The following is a 12,942-nucleotide window of genomic DNA, read 5'->3' on the forward strand; positions in this document are numbered from 1 at the left end:
CGGGGGTAAAAACGGTCACACACGTGTGGATACGAGTGAACGTGGGAGTTGCAGCCCACGAACGAAGAAGAAGAAGAAGAAGAAGAAGGAGGAGTGTCGCAGGGGGGGATGTGATGATTATGTTCACTCCAAGGGAGGAGCTCACCTAGTCTGGCTTCACGACGAAATCTTTACTGTCGTCAGCAAATCAAATTAGAGTGCTTGCAGCCTCACCGACTGACCACTAAGGCCATTTGTTGTCAGCAGGCGTCTACCAAACGAAAATGTTTTTGTTTTGAAACACTTTTGTTACCACTGGTTTTTTGTTTGATTTAATTTATCCTTTTCCTAAAATGAATCCAAACTAACCTTTAATGAGCACGGTTATAACACTATATAACATCGTATATCCTATCTTGTTAGCCTGCTGTTTGTCCATGAAGACTTCTGTTTACCCCTAACAACTGATCAGGCAAAGACCCCTTCATCCATGTACAGTAACATATACAGCGTATATAGTAACTTTAATGCGATACAAATATGTATACATGCGTTCACGGTATATATGTCATTTCAAGAGTTTTCTACAATGTAAGTAGTTTCAAAAGACATGTCTGATGAAGCTGTGTCACAATCGACCTTCAGGTACTTGTTCCATTGATCCTGGTGGTGTTTGTGCTGTCTCTCCCAGGAGATGTGTGTTGGCAAGGACCTAAGGCGACCGAACACACATTTTGACTTTCATTGATTTGTCGCTTTGCTCGGCACTTTTTAGTGCAGCTAATTAAGTGGATTGATAGGGTTGCTACCAACTCTCATTCCCTCTTGACGTTATCAGCAAACTACTGAAATTACGAATCTTACAATTTAATTACTTCATTGTTGAAACACGCTGTTCTAAAAAACGAAGTGAAATAACAACAACAAAACAATGCGTCATTGCCACAGTTGGAGACACCATTACATTCTAAGTTTTAAAATGGATAAAGAGATGCATTCAAAAATAGATTCCTGATATGTTTGAATGTCATCATTTTGAAAAAGAACATCACAGCTTACAGTCGGACTTCTCTGAAAAAGGGACAATGTTGACTGAGTCGTATGAAGTCCTAAGTGATGGGATGTCGCTCCTGGAATCTTGGAGCGTTGGAACAATGTCAGATTTCCTTACTCCTAGAATCTGGGAATGGTTGAACAATGACAGATTTCCTTACTCCTAGAATCTGGGAATGGTTGAACAATGACAGATTTGTTTAGTCCTGAATCTGGGAATGTTCGAACAATGACAGATTTGTTTAGTCCTGAATCTGGGAATGGTTGAACAATGACATATTTGTTTAGTCCTGAATCTGGGACTGGTTGAACAATGACAGATTTCGTTAGTCCTGAATCTGGGACTGGTTGAACAATGACAGATTTGTTTAGTCCTGAATCTGGGACTGGTTGAACAACGACAGATTTGTTTAGCCCTGAATCTGGGAATGGTTGAACAATGTCAGATTTCTTTAGTCCTGAATCTGGGAATGGTTGGACAATGACAGATTTCTTTAGTCCTGAATCTGGGAATGGTTGGACAATGACAGATTTGTTTAGTCCTGAATCTGGGAATGGTTGGACAATGACAGATTTCTTTAGTCCTGAATCTGGGAATGGTTGGACAATGACAGATTTCTTTAGTCCTGAATCTGGGAATATTTGAATAATGTCAGAATTAGAATTCCTTAATCCCGAAATCTTTGAATCTTTCAGATTTCTCTAGTCCTGGAATCTGGGAATATGTGAACAAAGTCAGATATCTTTAGTCCCGAAGTCTTGGAATAATGAATAATGTCAGAATTCCTTTAATCCCGAAATCTTGGGATGTTTGACTAGTGTCATATATCCTTAGTCCTGAAAGACTGGGATGCTTGATCAGTGTCATAATTATTTCCTTGTTGCTGTGGTGAATTGGGTAGCGTAAGGAAAAGACGAACTTGAGGATGTGAATTGGAACCATAAGAGAGATGGAGAGAGAGAGAGAGAGAGAGAGAGAGAGAGAGAGAGAGAGACAAAGAGACAAAGAGAGACAGAGACAAAGACAGAGTAAAGAGACAAAGAGAGACAGAGACAAAGACAGAGACAGAGAGACAGACAGACAGACAGACAGAGGGAAAGAGAGGGAGAGAGGGGGGGGGGAGAGTTATGCCATGTCTTACATCAACGATCTTCTTGTACGCGTTCCCAGTTGTGTAAGGTACTCTCTCTTTTTTTTTGCGTGTTTTTTTTTAACATCAAAATACCACTTTTTATATTAAAATACACCAGGAAATCACAAAGAAGTGAACCATAAAACATCGATGAAAGCTCCGGGGACTCAACAGTAGAAGAGTATACAACAAAATATCTACCTACAAATACTTATTCCTTTGGTGTACTTATGCTGAAAATCAACTGTGCACAATTTCAGTTTGTACAAGTAACTAACACTGTTACTCATCATTAAAACAAAGCCAGATAGTTCAAACTCTGCTCATTAGCGGGCACGCAGGGGTGCAGAAAAAAATAACCCAAATCCCCCAGGGACACTATGTTGGCAGATGAGCGTCTTCTCCATTCTGCTGCCTTACCCCCCCTCCCCCAGATCGTGACGCCTGGGAACAAGCTGCCCGAGACTGGTCAACGAGGCACCACTCTGTCCATAACATAATAATAATAATTTTAATAATGGTATTTATATAGCGCTGAATCTTGTGCAGAGACAAATCAAAGCGCTTTCGCACCAGTCATTCACACGCCTGCATAACTCTAAAACTGTAGAAACTAAAGACAAGGAAGAGGCAGGCAAGGGAGGCTATTTTGGGAAGAGGTGGGTTTTAAGGCCAGACTTGAAAGAGGTGAGTGTGGAGACTTGACGAAGCGGAAGAGGAAGTTCATTCCAATTGCAAGGTCCAGAGACAAGAGAAAGAACGGCGAAAGAAAGGACGTGAGGAAATCAGGACAGCAGCAAGACAGAGAAAAGGACAGGCCTGGAAAAACCCTGGTCAGCAGTCCTCAATGAGACTCCCCCCCCCCACACCCCCGCCCCCTCACACCCCCATTAATCCTCTGCCCTGGCTGTCACCCCACATCCCATGCACTGATTGGCCTGATCAGATATCTTGGCACCCATACACTGTCTCAGCCACTTCTTCTTCTTCTTCTTCTGCGTTCACTCGTATGCACACGAGTGGGCTTTTACGTGTATGACCGTTTTTACCCCGCCATGTAGGCAGCCATACTCCGTTTTCGGGGGTGTGCATGCTGGGTATGTTCTTGTTTCCATAACCCACCGGACGCTGACATGGATTACAGGATCTTTAACGTGCGTATTTGATCTTCTGCTTGCATATACACACGAAGGGGGTTCAGGCACTAGCAGGTCTGCACATATGTTGACCTGGGAGATCGTAAAATTCTCCACCCTTTACCCACCAGGCGCCCTCACCGTGATTCGAACCCGGGACCCTCAGATTGACAGTCCAACGCTTTAACCACTCGGCTATTGCGCCCGTCAGCCACTTCAATTCTAAGGTCCTCATTGACTAGACGGAAGGGCACACACTGTTACTGCATCTTCTTCATCTGCTACTATTACTACTGCTACTGCTGCTGCTGCTATTACTACTACTACTTCAGCTCTTGAATGTGATCTACACATTGTGTTTGTATGTGTGCATTCATGTCTTTATTTCCAAATGCGTTCATACAAGCAATGTGTTTTCGCAGTCACCGCTGATAATGTGATCTGTTTTTGAAATGATAGCTATGCCGGTCATACACTGAGAAGTTGAACGAAATTGGCAGGCACCAAAGAGGCAACCCTTGGCAGATTAACCAGCAATGGTTGTAAAGTAATGATAAAAAAAATTATGGTAACAACAGTAAATTGATGATGGCACTCGTCATTAATTAATGTGACAACACTAATTATTTAATGTTAATATGTCTAAACTAAGAATAACTCTTGTAAATTAATCATAACACCTGGAGCTCTTATTAATGTCAGTACTTACAGGCTGTAAAATAGAAGCGATGTATGTGTATTCACATAACACATGTCTGGATTTCTCCTGTCGTGTCCGACAGGCAGGCAGGTCATCCGCTGATGTGAGTCCTCATGTGGGAATACATGCAAATTGGAGTGGAGTGATGGCCTAGAGGTAACGCGTCCGCCAAGGAAGCGAGAGAATCTGAGCGCGCTGGTTCGAATCACGGCTCAGCCGCCGATATTTTCTCCCCCCTTCACTAGACCTTGAGTGGTGTTCTGACCGCTAGTCATTCGGATGAGACGATATACCGAGGTCCAGTGTGCAGCATGCACTTAGCGCACGTAAAAGAACCTACGGCAACAAAAGGGTTGTTCCAGGCAAAATACTGTAGAAAAAATTCACTTCGATAGGAAAACAAATAAAACTGCATGCAGGAAAAAAAGAAAAGAAAAGAGAGAGAGAGAAAAAAAGGGTAGCGCTGTAGTGTAGTGACGCGCTTTCCCTGGGGAGAGCAGCCCGAATTTCACAGAGAAATCTGCTGTGTTTAAAAAAAAAGAAAAAAAGAAAAAAAGAAAAAAAAAAAGAAAAGAAAAAAAAAGAGAAATACAATTAGTGACAATAGCTGTATGGTACCAGGTGCAAATGTGTGGTGACACATTTTATTTTGCAGCTCAACAAAAGTGGCGACAACAAACAGGATGTGGACGACTCTACCACCCCCACTGTCCACCCCCCCAAGTCCAGTCTCTGCAGACACAACCCAGGGTGTGACAGGATACATGGACAACCCGAACCACACCGCCACGCTCCCTCCCGCTTTCTTCATACCGTGTGACAACCCTGGAAACATCGTCAGTCCGTTTGTAGCGGAAACGATGGACCTCGTGGTGTATGCCGGGATATTCCCTGCCCTCGTGACTTCCGGCGTCATCACCAACGTCATCAACATGGCTGTCTTTGCTCGGCAGGGACTGTCAGACAGGATTCACCTGTGTCTGTTCAGGTGAGGGACTCTGCAGTCAGGTCTCTTCATCTCCAAGAAAGACACGCGATTTCAAGCTTTGCATTGCTACTCACCGTTTCTTGCAGCTCGCACATAGATAGTTATGATGTGTTCAGGAACTTGCGCACAGAGAGGTACATACGACGTTACTCATAAAAAAAAAGAGAGGTTCACAGGAACTTGCACGCAGATGAATAAGAGGTGCAGATGAACCTGAAAATAGATAAGTAAGGGAAAACAAGTGAACGTGGACATAGATAAATAATAGGTGCAGATTAACTTGTACATAAATTAATTAGACGAACAAGTAAACTTGCACCCTGATAAATGGGAAGTGCAGAGGAACTGATAAACAGATAAACGGGAGGTACAAGTGAACTTGCACACAGAAAAACAGGAGGTGCAGATGAACTTGTACATAGATAAATAAGGGGGACAAGTGAACTTGCACACAGAAAAACAGGAGGTGCAGATGAACTTGTACATAGATAAATAAGGGGAACAAGTGAACTTGCACACAGATGAACAGGAGGTGCAGATGAACTTGTACATAGATAAATAAGGGGAACAAGTGAACTTGCACACAGGAAAAACAGGAGGTGCAGATGAACTTGAACATAGATAAATAAGGGGAACAAGTGAACTTGTACACAGGAAAAACAGGAGGTGCAGATGAACTTGTACATAGATAAATAAGGGGAACAAGTGAACTTGCACACAGGAAAAACAGGAGGTGCAGATGAACTTGTACATAGATAAATAAGGGGGACAAGTGAAAACGCATACAGAAAAAACAGGAGGTGCAGATGAACTTGTACATAGATAAATAAGGGGAACAAGTGAACGCGCACACAGATGAATAGGAGGTGCAGATGAACTTGAACATAAATAAGGGGAAGAAGTGAACTTGCACATAGAAAAACAGGAGGTGCAGATGAACTTGTACATAGATAAATAAGGGGAACAAGTGACCGCGCACACAGATGAATAGAAGGTACAGGTGAACAAGGAAACCTTGTATCCCCGCTGCTGCCTGTCTTGTACAAGCTGCATTTAGCTCGCACAGCCCAGGTAAAACCCAGCCCCATTCAGTTCGTGTTCACTTGATTTCTCCACGGAGATAATCAAGTCGTTGTGATTCTGATTCTGACCTGTTCTGCACCACGTCTCCACTGTTACTTCCTCGCACTCTTTCTGTAACTGGTGTCCGTCTGTCTGCGTTCCAAGGCGGATATGTTCAGCGCTATCTTCTTGGGTTGATCAGGTTCTGGAACGTTTCAAGTGGATGGCTGAATGCTCTTGATGACTTTCCAGGACTTTGATCCACACAAGAGAGAGGGGGCTGGGGCCGGGGGGTGGGGGGGTGGGGGTGGGGGAGGGGGGGGTTGGGGGGGGGGGGGCAGCGTTCCTGAACTGTCAGATCTTGGTTTGGGCGCTGATGTGAAGAGTTTATGGACTGTGTTCGCACTGCTTTTTTTTTTTTTTTTTTTTTTTTTTTCGTTGCGTGCAAGCTGATGGAAAGCACGGAACACAATTTTGAAAACGTGTGCTATCGTCTTGCAGGAGTTGCAGCCCACGAGCGCAGAAGAAGAAGAAGAAGAAGAAGATGATGGGTACACAAATATACATGCAGGCACTCAATGCCTGACTAAGCACGTTGGCTTGTGCTGCTGGCCAGGCATCTGCCTTAGAGATGTTGCGTGTCGTATATGGATTATGTTCGAACGCAGTGACGACGGGCGCAATAGCCGAGTGGTTAAAGCGTTGGACTTTTAATCTGAGGGTCCCGGGTTCGAATCTCGGTAACGGCGCCTGGTGGGTAAAGGGTGGAGATTTTTCCCATCTCCCAGGTCAACATATGTGCAGACCTGCTAGTGCCTGAACCCCCTTCGTGTGTATACGGCAAGCAGAAGATCAAATACGCACGTTAAAGATCCTGTAATCCATGTCAGCGTTCGGTGGGTTATGAAAACAAGAACATAGCCAGCATTCACACTCCCGAAAATGGAGTATGGCTGCCTTTGTGGCGGAGTAAAAACGGTCATACACGTAAAAGCCCACTCGTGTACATACGAGTGAACGTGGGAGTTGCAGCCCACGAGCGCAGAAGGAGAAGAAGAAGTCACCGGCAACATCTCCAAGGCAGATGCCTGGCCAGCAACACAAGCCAACGCGCTTAGTCAGGCATTGAGTGCCTGCATGTATATTTGTGTACCCATAGGCCATCATCATCTTCTTCTTCTGCGCTCGTGGGCTGCAACTCCAACGTTCACTCGTATGTACACGAGTGGGCTTTTACGTGTATGACCGTTTTTACTCCGCCACAAAGGCAGCCATACTCCATTTTCGGGAGTGTGAATGCTGGCTATGTTCTTGTTTTCATAACCCACCGAACGCTGACATGGATTACAGGATCTTTAACGTGCGTATTTGATCTTCTGCTTGCATATACACACGAAGGGGGTTCAGGCACTAGCAGGTTTGCACATATGTTGACCTGGGAGATTGTAAAAATCTCCACCCTTAACCCACCAGGCGCCGTCACCGTGATTCGAACCCGGGAGTTGCCGGTGTCGTATATGGATTATGTTCGAACGCAGCCACGGTGACGCCTGCTTGAGAACGTGGAACTGAACTGAATCTGTTTTGCAAAATTCTAGCATCAGTATCTTTGGTTCCTCTGTTTAGATTTTTTTTTTATGCATAAACCCTCATGCCACCATCCACATTTTCATTCACAATCCTGTTTTGAGTGCTGGTTTCCTGTTCTTATTTTTATGCTTATTTATCGTCATTGTTGTCTTTTTAAAAAATTTATTTATATATTTTATTTATTTATTTATCTATTTTATTATTATTATTATTATTATTATTTATTTATTTATTCATTTATTTATTATTATTTATTTACTATTAAAAAAAAAAATTATTATTATTATTCATTATATTATTATTATTTAGTTAGTTATTTATATATTAATTTATATATATATATATTTTTTTTGTATGCCTATAGTTGACTTCATCAAATTTTTGTGCCTTATACATATTATTATTATTATTATTAATAGTAGTAGTTCTTTTTTTATGTATTTATGTATTATTATTATTATTTTATTTTTATTTTATTAATTTTTTTTTCTCAAGGCCTGACTAAGCGCGTTGGGTTACGCTGCTGGTCAGGCATCTGCTTGGCAGATGTGGTGTAGCGTATATGGCCGGATTTGTCCGAACGCAGTGACGCCTCCTTGAGCTACTGAAACTGAAACTGACACTGAAACTGTTCTGTCAGTCTGGCAGTGTCAGACACAGGCTTCCTGCTCTTCCTGATGTGTGGCAAGTCCTACGCTCTGATCAGTCTGCTGGACCCTGTGGCCGGCAACTACTGGCTTCAGCGACATAACGGTCCTGTTCTGGGCAGTTACCTGGCTTTCCTGGCCATCTCCAACACCATAACTGCTCTGATCGCCGTGGAGAGGTGTATCTGTATCCTCAGTCCTCTGAAGGCCGCCCAGATCTTCAAGACAAAGTGAGTGTGAGACTCTGCTCAGTATGTATGTAGTGGTGTTGTAGTCCTGAATGGTGTGCATTCTACGTCAGTGCCCGTGTGTGAACGTGGTACAGAGCTTCACTTTCTTCATGGCTTCAGGGAGGGGGGGGGGGAAGGTGGCAGAATGGTTAAGACGCTCAACTACCAATACAGAGAGTCCGTGAGGGGTGTGAGTTCGAATCCCTCTTCTCGCCCTATCTCCCAAGTTCGACTGAAAAATCAAACCTAGCGTCTAGTCGTTCGGATGAGACGATAAGCCGAGGCCCTGTGTGCAGCACGCACTTGGCGCACTGAAAAACAATCCATGGCAACGAGAGTGTTGTCCTCTGGCAAAATTATATAAAAATATAATGTGGAGTGATGGCTTAGAGGTAACGCGTCCGCCTAGGAAGCGAGAGAATCTGAGCGCGCTGGTTCGAATCACGGCTCAGCCGCCAATATTTTCTCCCCCTCCACTAGACCTTGAGTGGTGGTCTGGACGCTAGTCATTCGGATGAGACGATAAACCGAGGTCCCGTGTGCAGCATGCACTTAGCGCACGTAAAAGAACCCACAGCGAAAAAAGGGTTGTTCCTGGCAAAATTATGTAGAAAAATCCACTTTGATAGGAAAAAAAAACCCCAAAACAACTGCACGCATGAAAAAAAAAAGAAAAAAAAAAAGGGTGGCCTTGTAGTATAGCGACGCGCTCTCCCTGGGGACAGCAACCCAAATTTCACACAGAGAAATCTGTTGTGATAAAAAAGAAATACAAATACAAGAAGAAACCCTCTCTGATAGGCACACAAATATTATGAGGCCTGACTAAGCGCGTTGGGTTATGCTGTTGTCAGGCACCTACCTAGCAGATGTGGTGTAGCATATATGGATTTGTCCGAACGCAGTGACACCTCCTTGAAAAACTGAAACTGAAACTCCAATGACAATGCATGACATTTTTCAGACGCTTATTCATATTCGTTTACCTGAATTTCCTTCATATAATTTTTTGACCTCGCGGCCACTGTAAAAAGAGAGAGAGGGGAGGGTAGGGGGGCGGGGGTGGGGGTGGGGGTAGGGGTAGGGGGGCGGGGGTTTGGGGGGCTTCAGTTTGAAGTTGATCCTGTAGTGAGGGGTGATTTCTAGGTTCACTGGATGATCACGAGCAACTAGCTGTATACCACTGATTCGTTATTTACACAATAATTTGACGTCATGATAACGCTGTTATTAAATGCGAACGTTCGTGACACCAAACTAATAATTATGACGTCATGAAAACACTGTTCTTGAATGCGAACGTTCGTGACCCCAAAATAATATGACGTCATGAAAACACTGTTATTGAATGCGAACGTTCGTGACCCCAAAATAATATGACGTCATGAAAACACTGTTATTAAATGCGAACGTTCGTGACCCACTGTTTTCGGTGTTATCATTAATTTTATGTTCTTCATGCTTCATGTTGCATAATACTGTACTCTTCATCCACCCCTTTTGGGCCTTGGTCTGTAGTCTTATTTATTTATTTATTTTTTTTTTTACCCGGACTTTCTTGGGTCGACCATCGTTTTATTAAAAAAAAAAAAAAAAAAAAGGAACAAAATAACAGCAACAAAAAGGATACAGTGAACCTAAGCAATTACACACACACACACACACACACACCAAAGACCTCGGCATGCTCCGAGAACAGAGCCCTGTCCTGATGATCTTGCCGCTGCCAGACACATTTCTAGCACTGTGGGCCGATTGTTGTCAACATCTGGGATGTCTTTTTGTCTTAAAAAAAAAGACCGGGTTGACTGTCGACGCCGTGGCCATAGCAGACAAACAGAAATGCCGGGGGCCAAAGGAAAACTAAGATGGAAAAATCGCGTACTTCAACTGGCGGACCCGGCGAAGCAAACAGCTCACGGGTCTGTAGTCAATAAGCATCCGTCTCCGTGTCCATATTCGTTTCCATTCCTACCTATCTACCTGCTTTCCCTCTGTGTCATAATAGTTGTCTGTCTGTTTGTGAGCCACTCTTCCGTTTCTGTCTCTAACGTTTAAACCGCTCGCTGAGGCATGTATTTATTTATTTATTTATTTATTAAGACTTCTTGCTATAGCGCATATTCTTGAAGCTCTATGCGCTTTACAATAGCACTAAAAACATTCACTCAAACATACCCACACAAACATATGCATATAATTTGAAATATAGGCGAGAGAGAAAAATTAAAATAGGTCATGTCAGTTGATTAAATCAAGAAATGTAACAGGTATTAAAAAAAAATAAAATACACAATTGAAATTGAAAGAACACAAACACGTATACGCATGCATATATACGTAGGTACATACATACATACAAACACACAAAACACACAACGTGCGCGCACACACACACACACACACACACACATACACGCACACACGCGCGCGCGCGCGCACGCACGCACACATGCACCAACGAACACAAGCCGCATACCCAAACACATTACTCACGCACTCACTCAGTGACACACACACATACACGCACCTACAGGCACAGTACACACACGAACACAGATCAGCAATCGAATAATGCAAACTACTGCGACATTACATAATATATATATGTATATATATAATAAAATAAAAGTTCCTGCTAAGCATTTCCCTGAAGAAACACCCCATGTAGGCTACATGCATTAACAGAAGGAGTCCTGTGCACTGAACTTCTGAACACCAACGAAGAGACTCAGCTGCAGTGCAGGGTCTCCACCGGTGTGTGACCTCTTGAGAATGTCAGTGAAACGAGTCCTGGTGTTAATATGTAATGTAGATTCGGAACTCGCGCCGTTACTCAAGACTAACTTTAGGTGAAGGATCATTCGTTTACATATGCACTATGTTAGCTGCACAGCCAGCAAAATCACGCCAGCATTCTACAAATCATTCGGCATGCAGTAAACGCACACAGCGGCAGTAATCAAGTCTTTCATATCATCTACTTTTGGTAGCACTGGAATTCTCTTACACATAGTCATTTAATTTGAATGCTCATTAATTGTTCAGCATGTAGTAAATGCACACAACAGCTGTAATCAAGTCTTTCATATCATCTACGTACGGGGGCATTGGAATTCTCTCAAACATAGTCATTAAATTCAAACGATTGATATTTTTCCCCATTGTCATAGTCCTACCATGGGAACATCGCATTACACATCATTATTTTTCAGGTACATGAGGGTGGGGATCGTTGTTGTGGCAGTGTATATCCTGGTTCTTGAGGTCGTGTGTGTCGGTCTGAAATACGAGACCGTGGAGGTCACCATCCCCCTGACCAACACCTCCACCTTCGTCTCCCGCCTTACCCCCTTCTACACCCGTCACAGGACCGCCATCGATGTGGTGTACATGTACATGCTCACCATCACCATCCCCGTCGTCTCTCTCCTCGTCGTCATCACCTGCACCGCCGCCATCACCCTTCGCCTCAGGTTTGCCGCCACCTGGCGGCGCAGGACTGCCTCCAGTATGACGTCATCGGAGAAACAGGAAGTGGGTGTGATTCGGATGTTGGTGATGGTGTGTTGTGTTTACGTGGTGTGTATGACTCCCACTGTGGCAAAAGAACTTGCGTTGTTTATTCGTGTGCCGGGCTTTCTGATCACTGGGCACCTGTGTAACACGTTCAAGGTGACCATCGCTTTGACACGACTGTTGGAGGGGTTTAATTCCTCTGTCAATTTCTGGATCTACATGCGGCAGAGTTCTCGCTACCGGTCCACTCTCACCCAGCTGATGCCCTGCTTGGCCAGGAAACAGAGGAAGGAACGGGAATGACCAGACATCATAGCAAGGCACAGCCATTAGATAGCCTTTCCCTGTCATGGAACAACAATGAAATCTTCTTCTTCTTCTTCTTCAGGCCCATAACTTACAAAGTAGTCGTTGGGGGAAGCCTGAGGACCGCAGACGCAACCTCCCTTCTCCATCTGTCTCTGTCGGCAGCCGCTGGCAGCAGCTCACGTGTGTGGAGTCCGGTCCATTGTTTGATGTTCTCATGCCAGTTCTTCCGCTGTCTTCCTCTTCTTCTCCCGCCCTCGATGGTGCCTTGCATGATTGTTTTGGACAAGCTGGTGTGTCGAGTGTTGTGTCCAAACCATATCAGCTTGCGTCTCTTCACAGTTGAAAGGAGAGGTTCCTGAGGTCCTTACAAACTGAATAAACACGTCTCCCTCCGTGGGCTCAAATGGACTTTTTGAAAGTAGTAAACTTTTCTTTTGAGGGGGAGGGGGGTGGGGTATCGGATTTGAATGTTTTAAACTCTGGAGGATTTCTAAATATTTTGAATCAAATGAGTAGTGATTAGTTTTTACTTTTTTTTTTAACCCTGAACTTGAAGTAGATACTATGGTGGTGATAGCCTTGAGATGGCCTTAGTG

General features: G+C 43.9%; 1 protein-coding gene across 1 annotated transcript; it reads left to right on the forward strand.

The window, feature by feature from the left end:
• Positions 1–589: 589 nt before the first annotated feature.
• LOC143290737 (uncharacterized) lies at positions 590–12,340 on the forward strand. The gene is made up of 4 exons (XM_076600251.1): positions 590–624; positions 4,657–4,989; positions 8,282–8,518; positions 11,734–12,340. The coding sequence occupies exons 1-4, from the start codon at positions 590–592 to the stop codon at positions 12,338–12,340; spliced, it is 1,212 nt and encodes a 403-aa protein (XP_076456366.1).
• The last annotated feature ends 602 nt before the right edge of the window (positions 12,341–12,942 follow it).

Source organism: Babylonia areolata, chromosome 16, assembly GCF_041734735.1.
Source record: "Babylonia areolata isolate BAREFJ2019XMU chromosome 16, ASM4173473v1, whole genome shotgun sequence".
NCBI classification, from domain to species: Eukaryota; Metazoa; Mollusca; class Gastropoda; order Neogastropoda; family Buccinidae; genus Babylonia; species Babylonia areolata.

Coding starts and splice junctions, on each gene's coding strand:
- LOC143290737 (XM_076600251.1), top strand. CDS start 590: ATGTCTGATGAAGCTGTGTCACAATCGACCTTCAG. Junction 625..4,656: donor GTGTCACAATCGACCTTCAG/GTACTTGTTCCA, acceptor TTTATTTTGCAG/CTCAACAAAAGTGGCGACAA. Junction 4,990..8,281: donor ATTCACCTGTGTCTGTTCAG/GTGAGGGACTCT, acceptor CTGTTCTGTCAG/TCTGGCAGTGTCAGACACAG.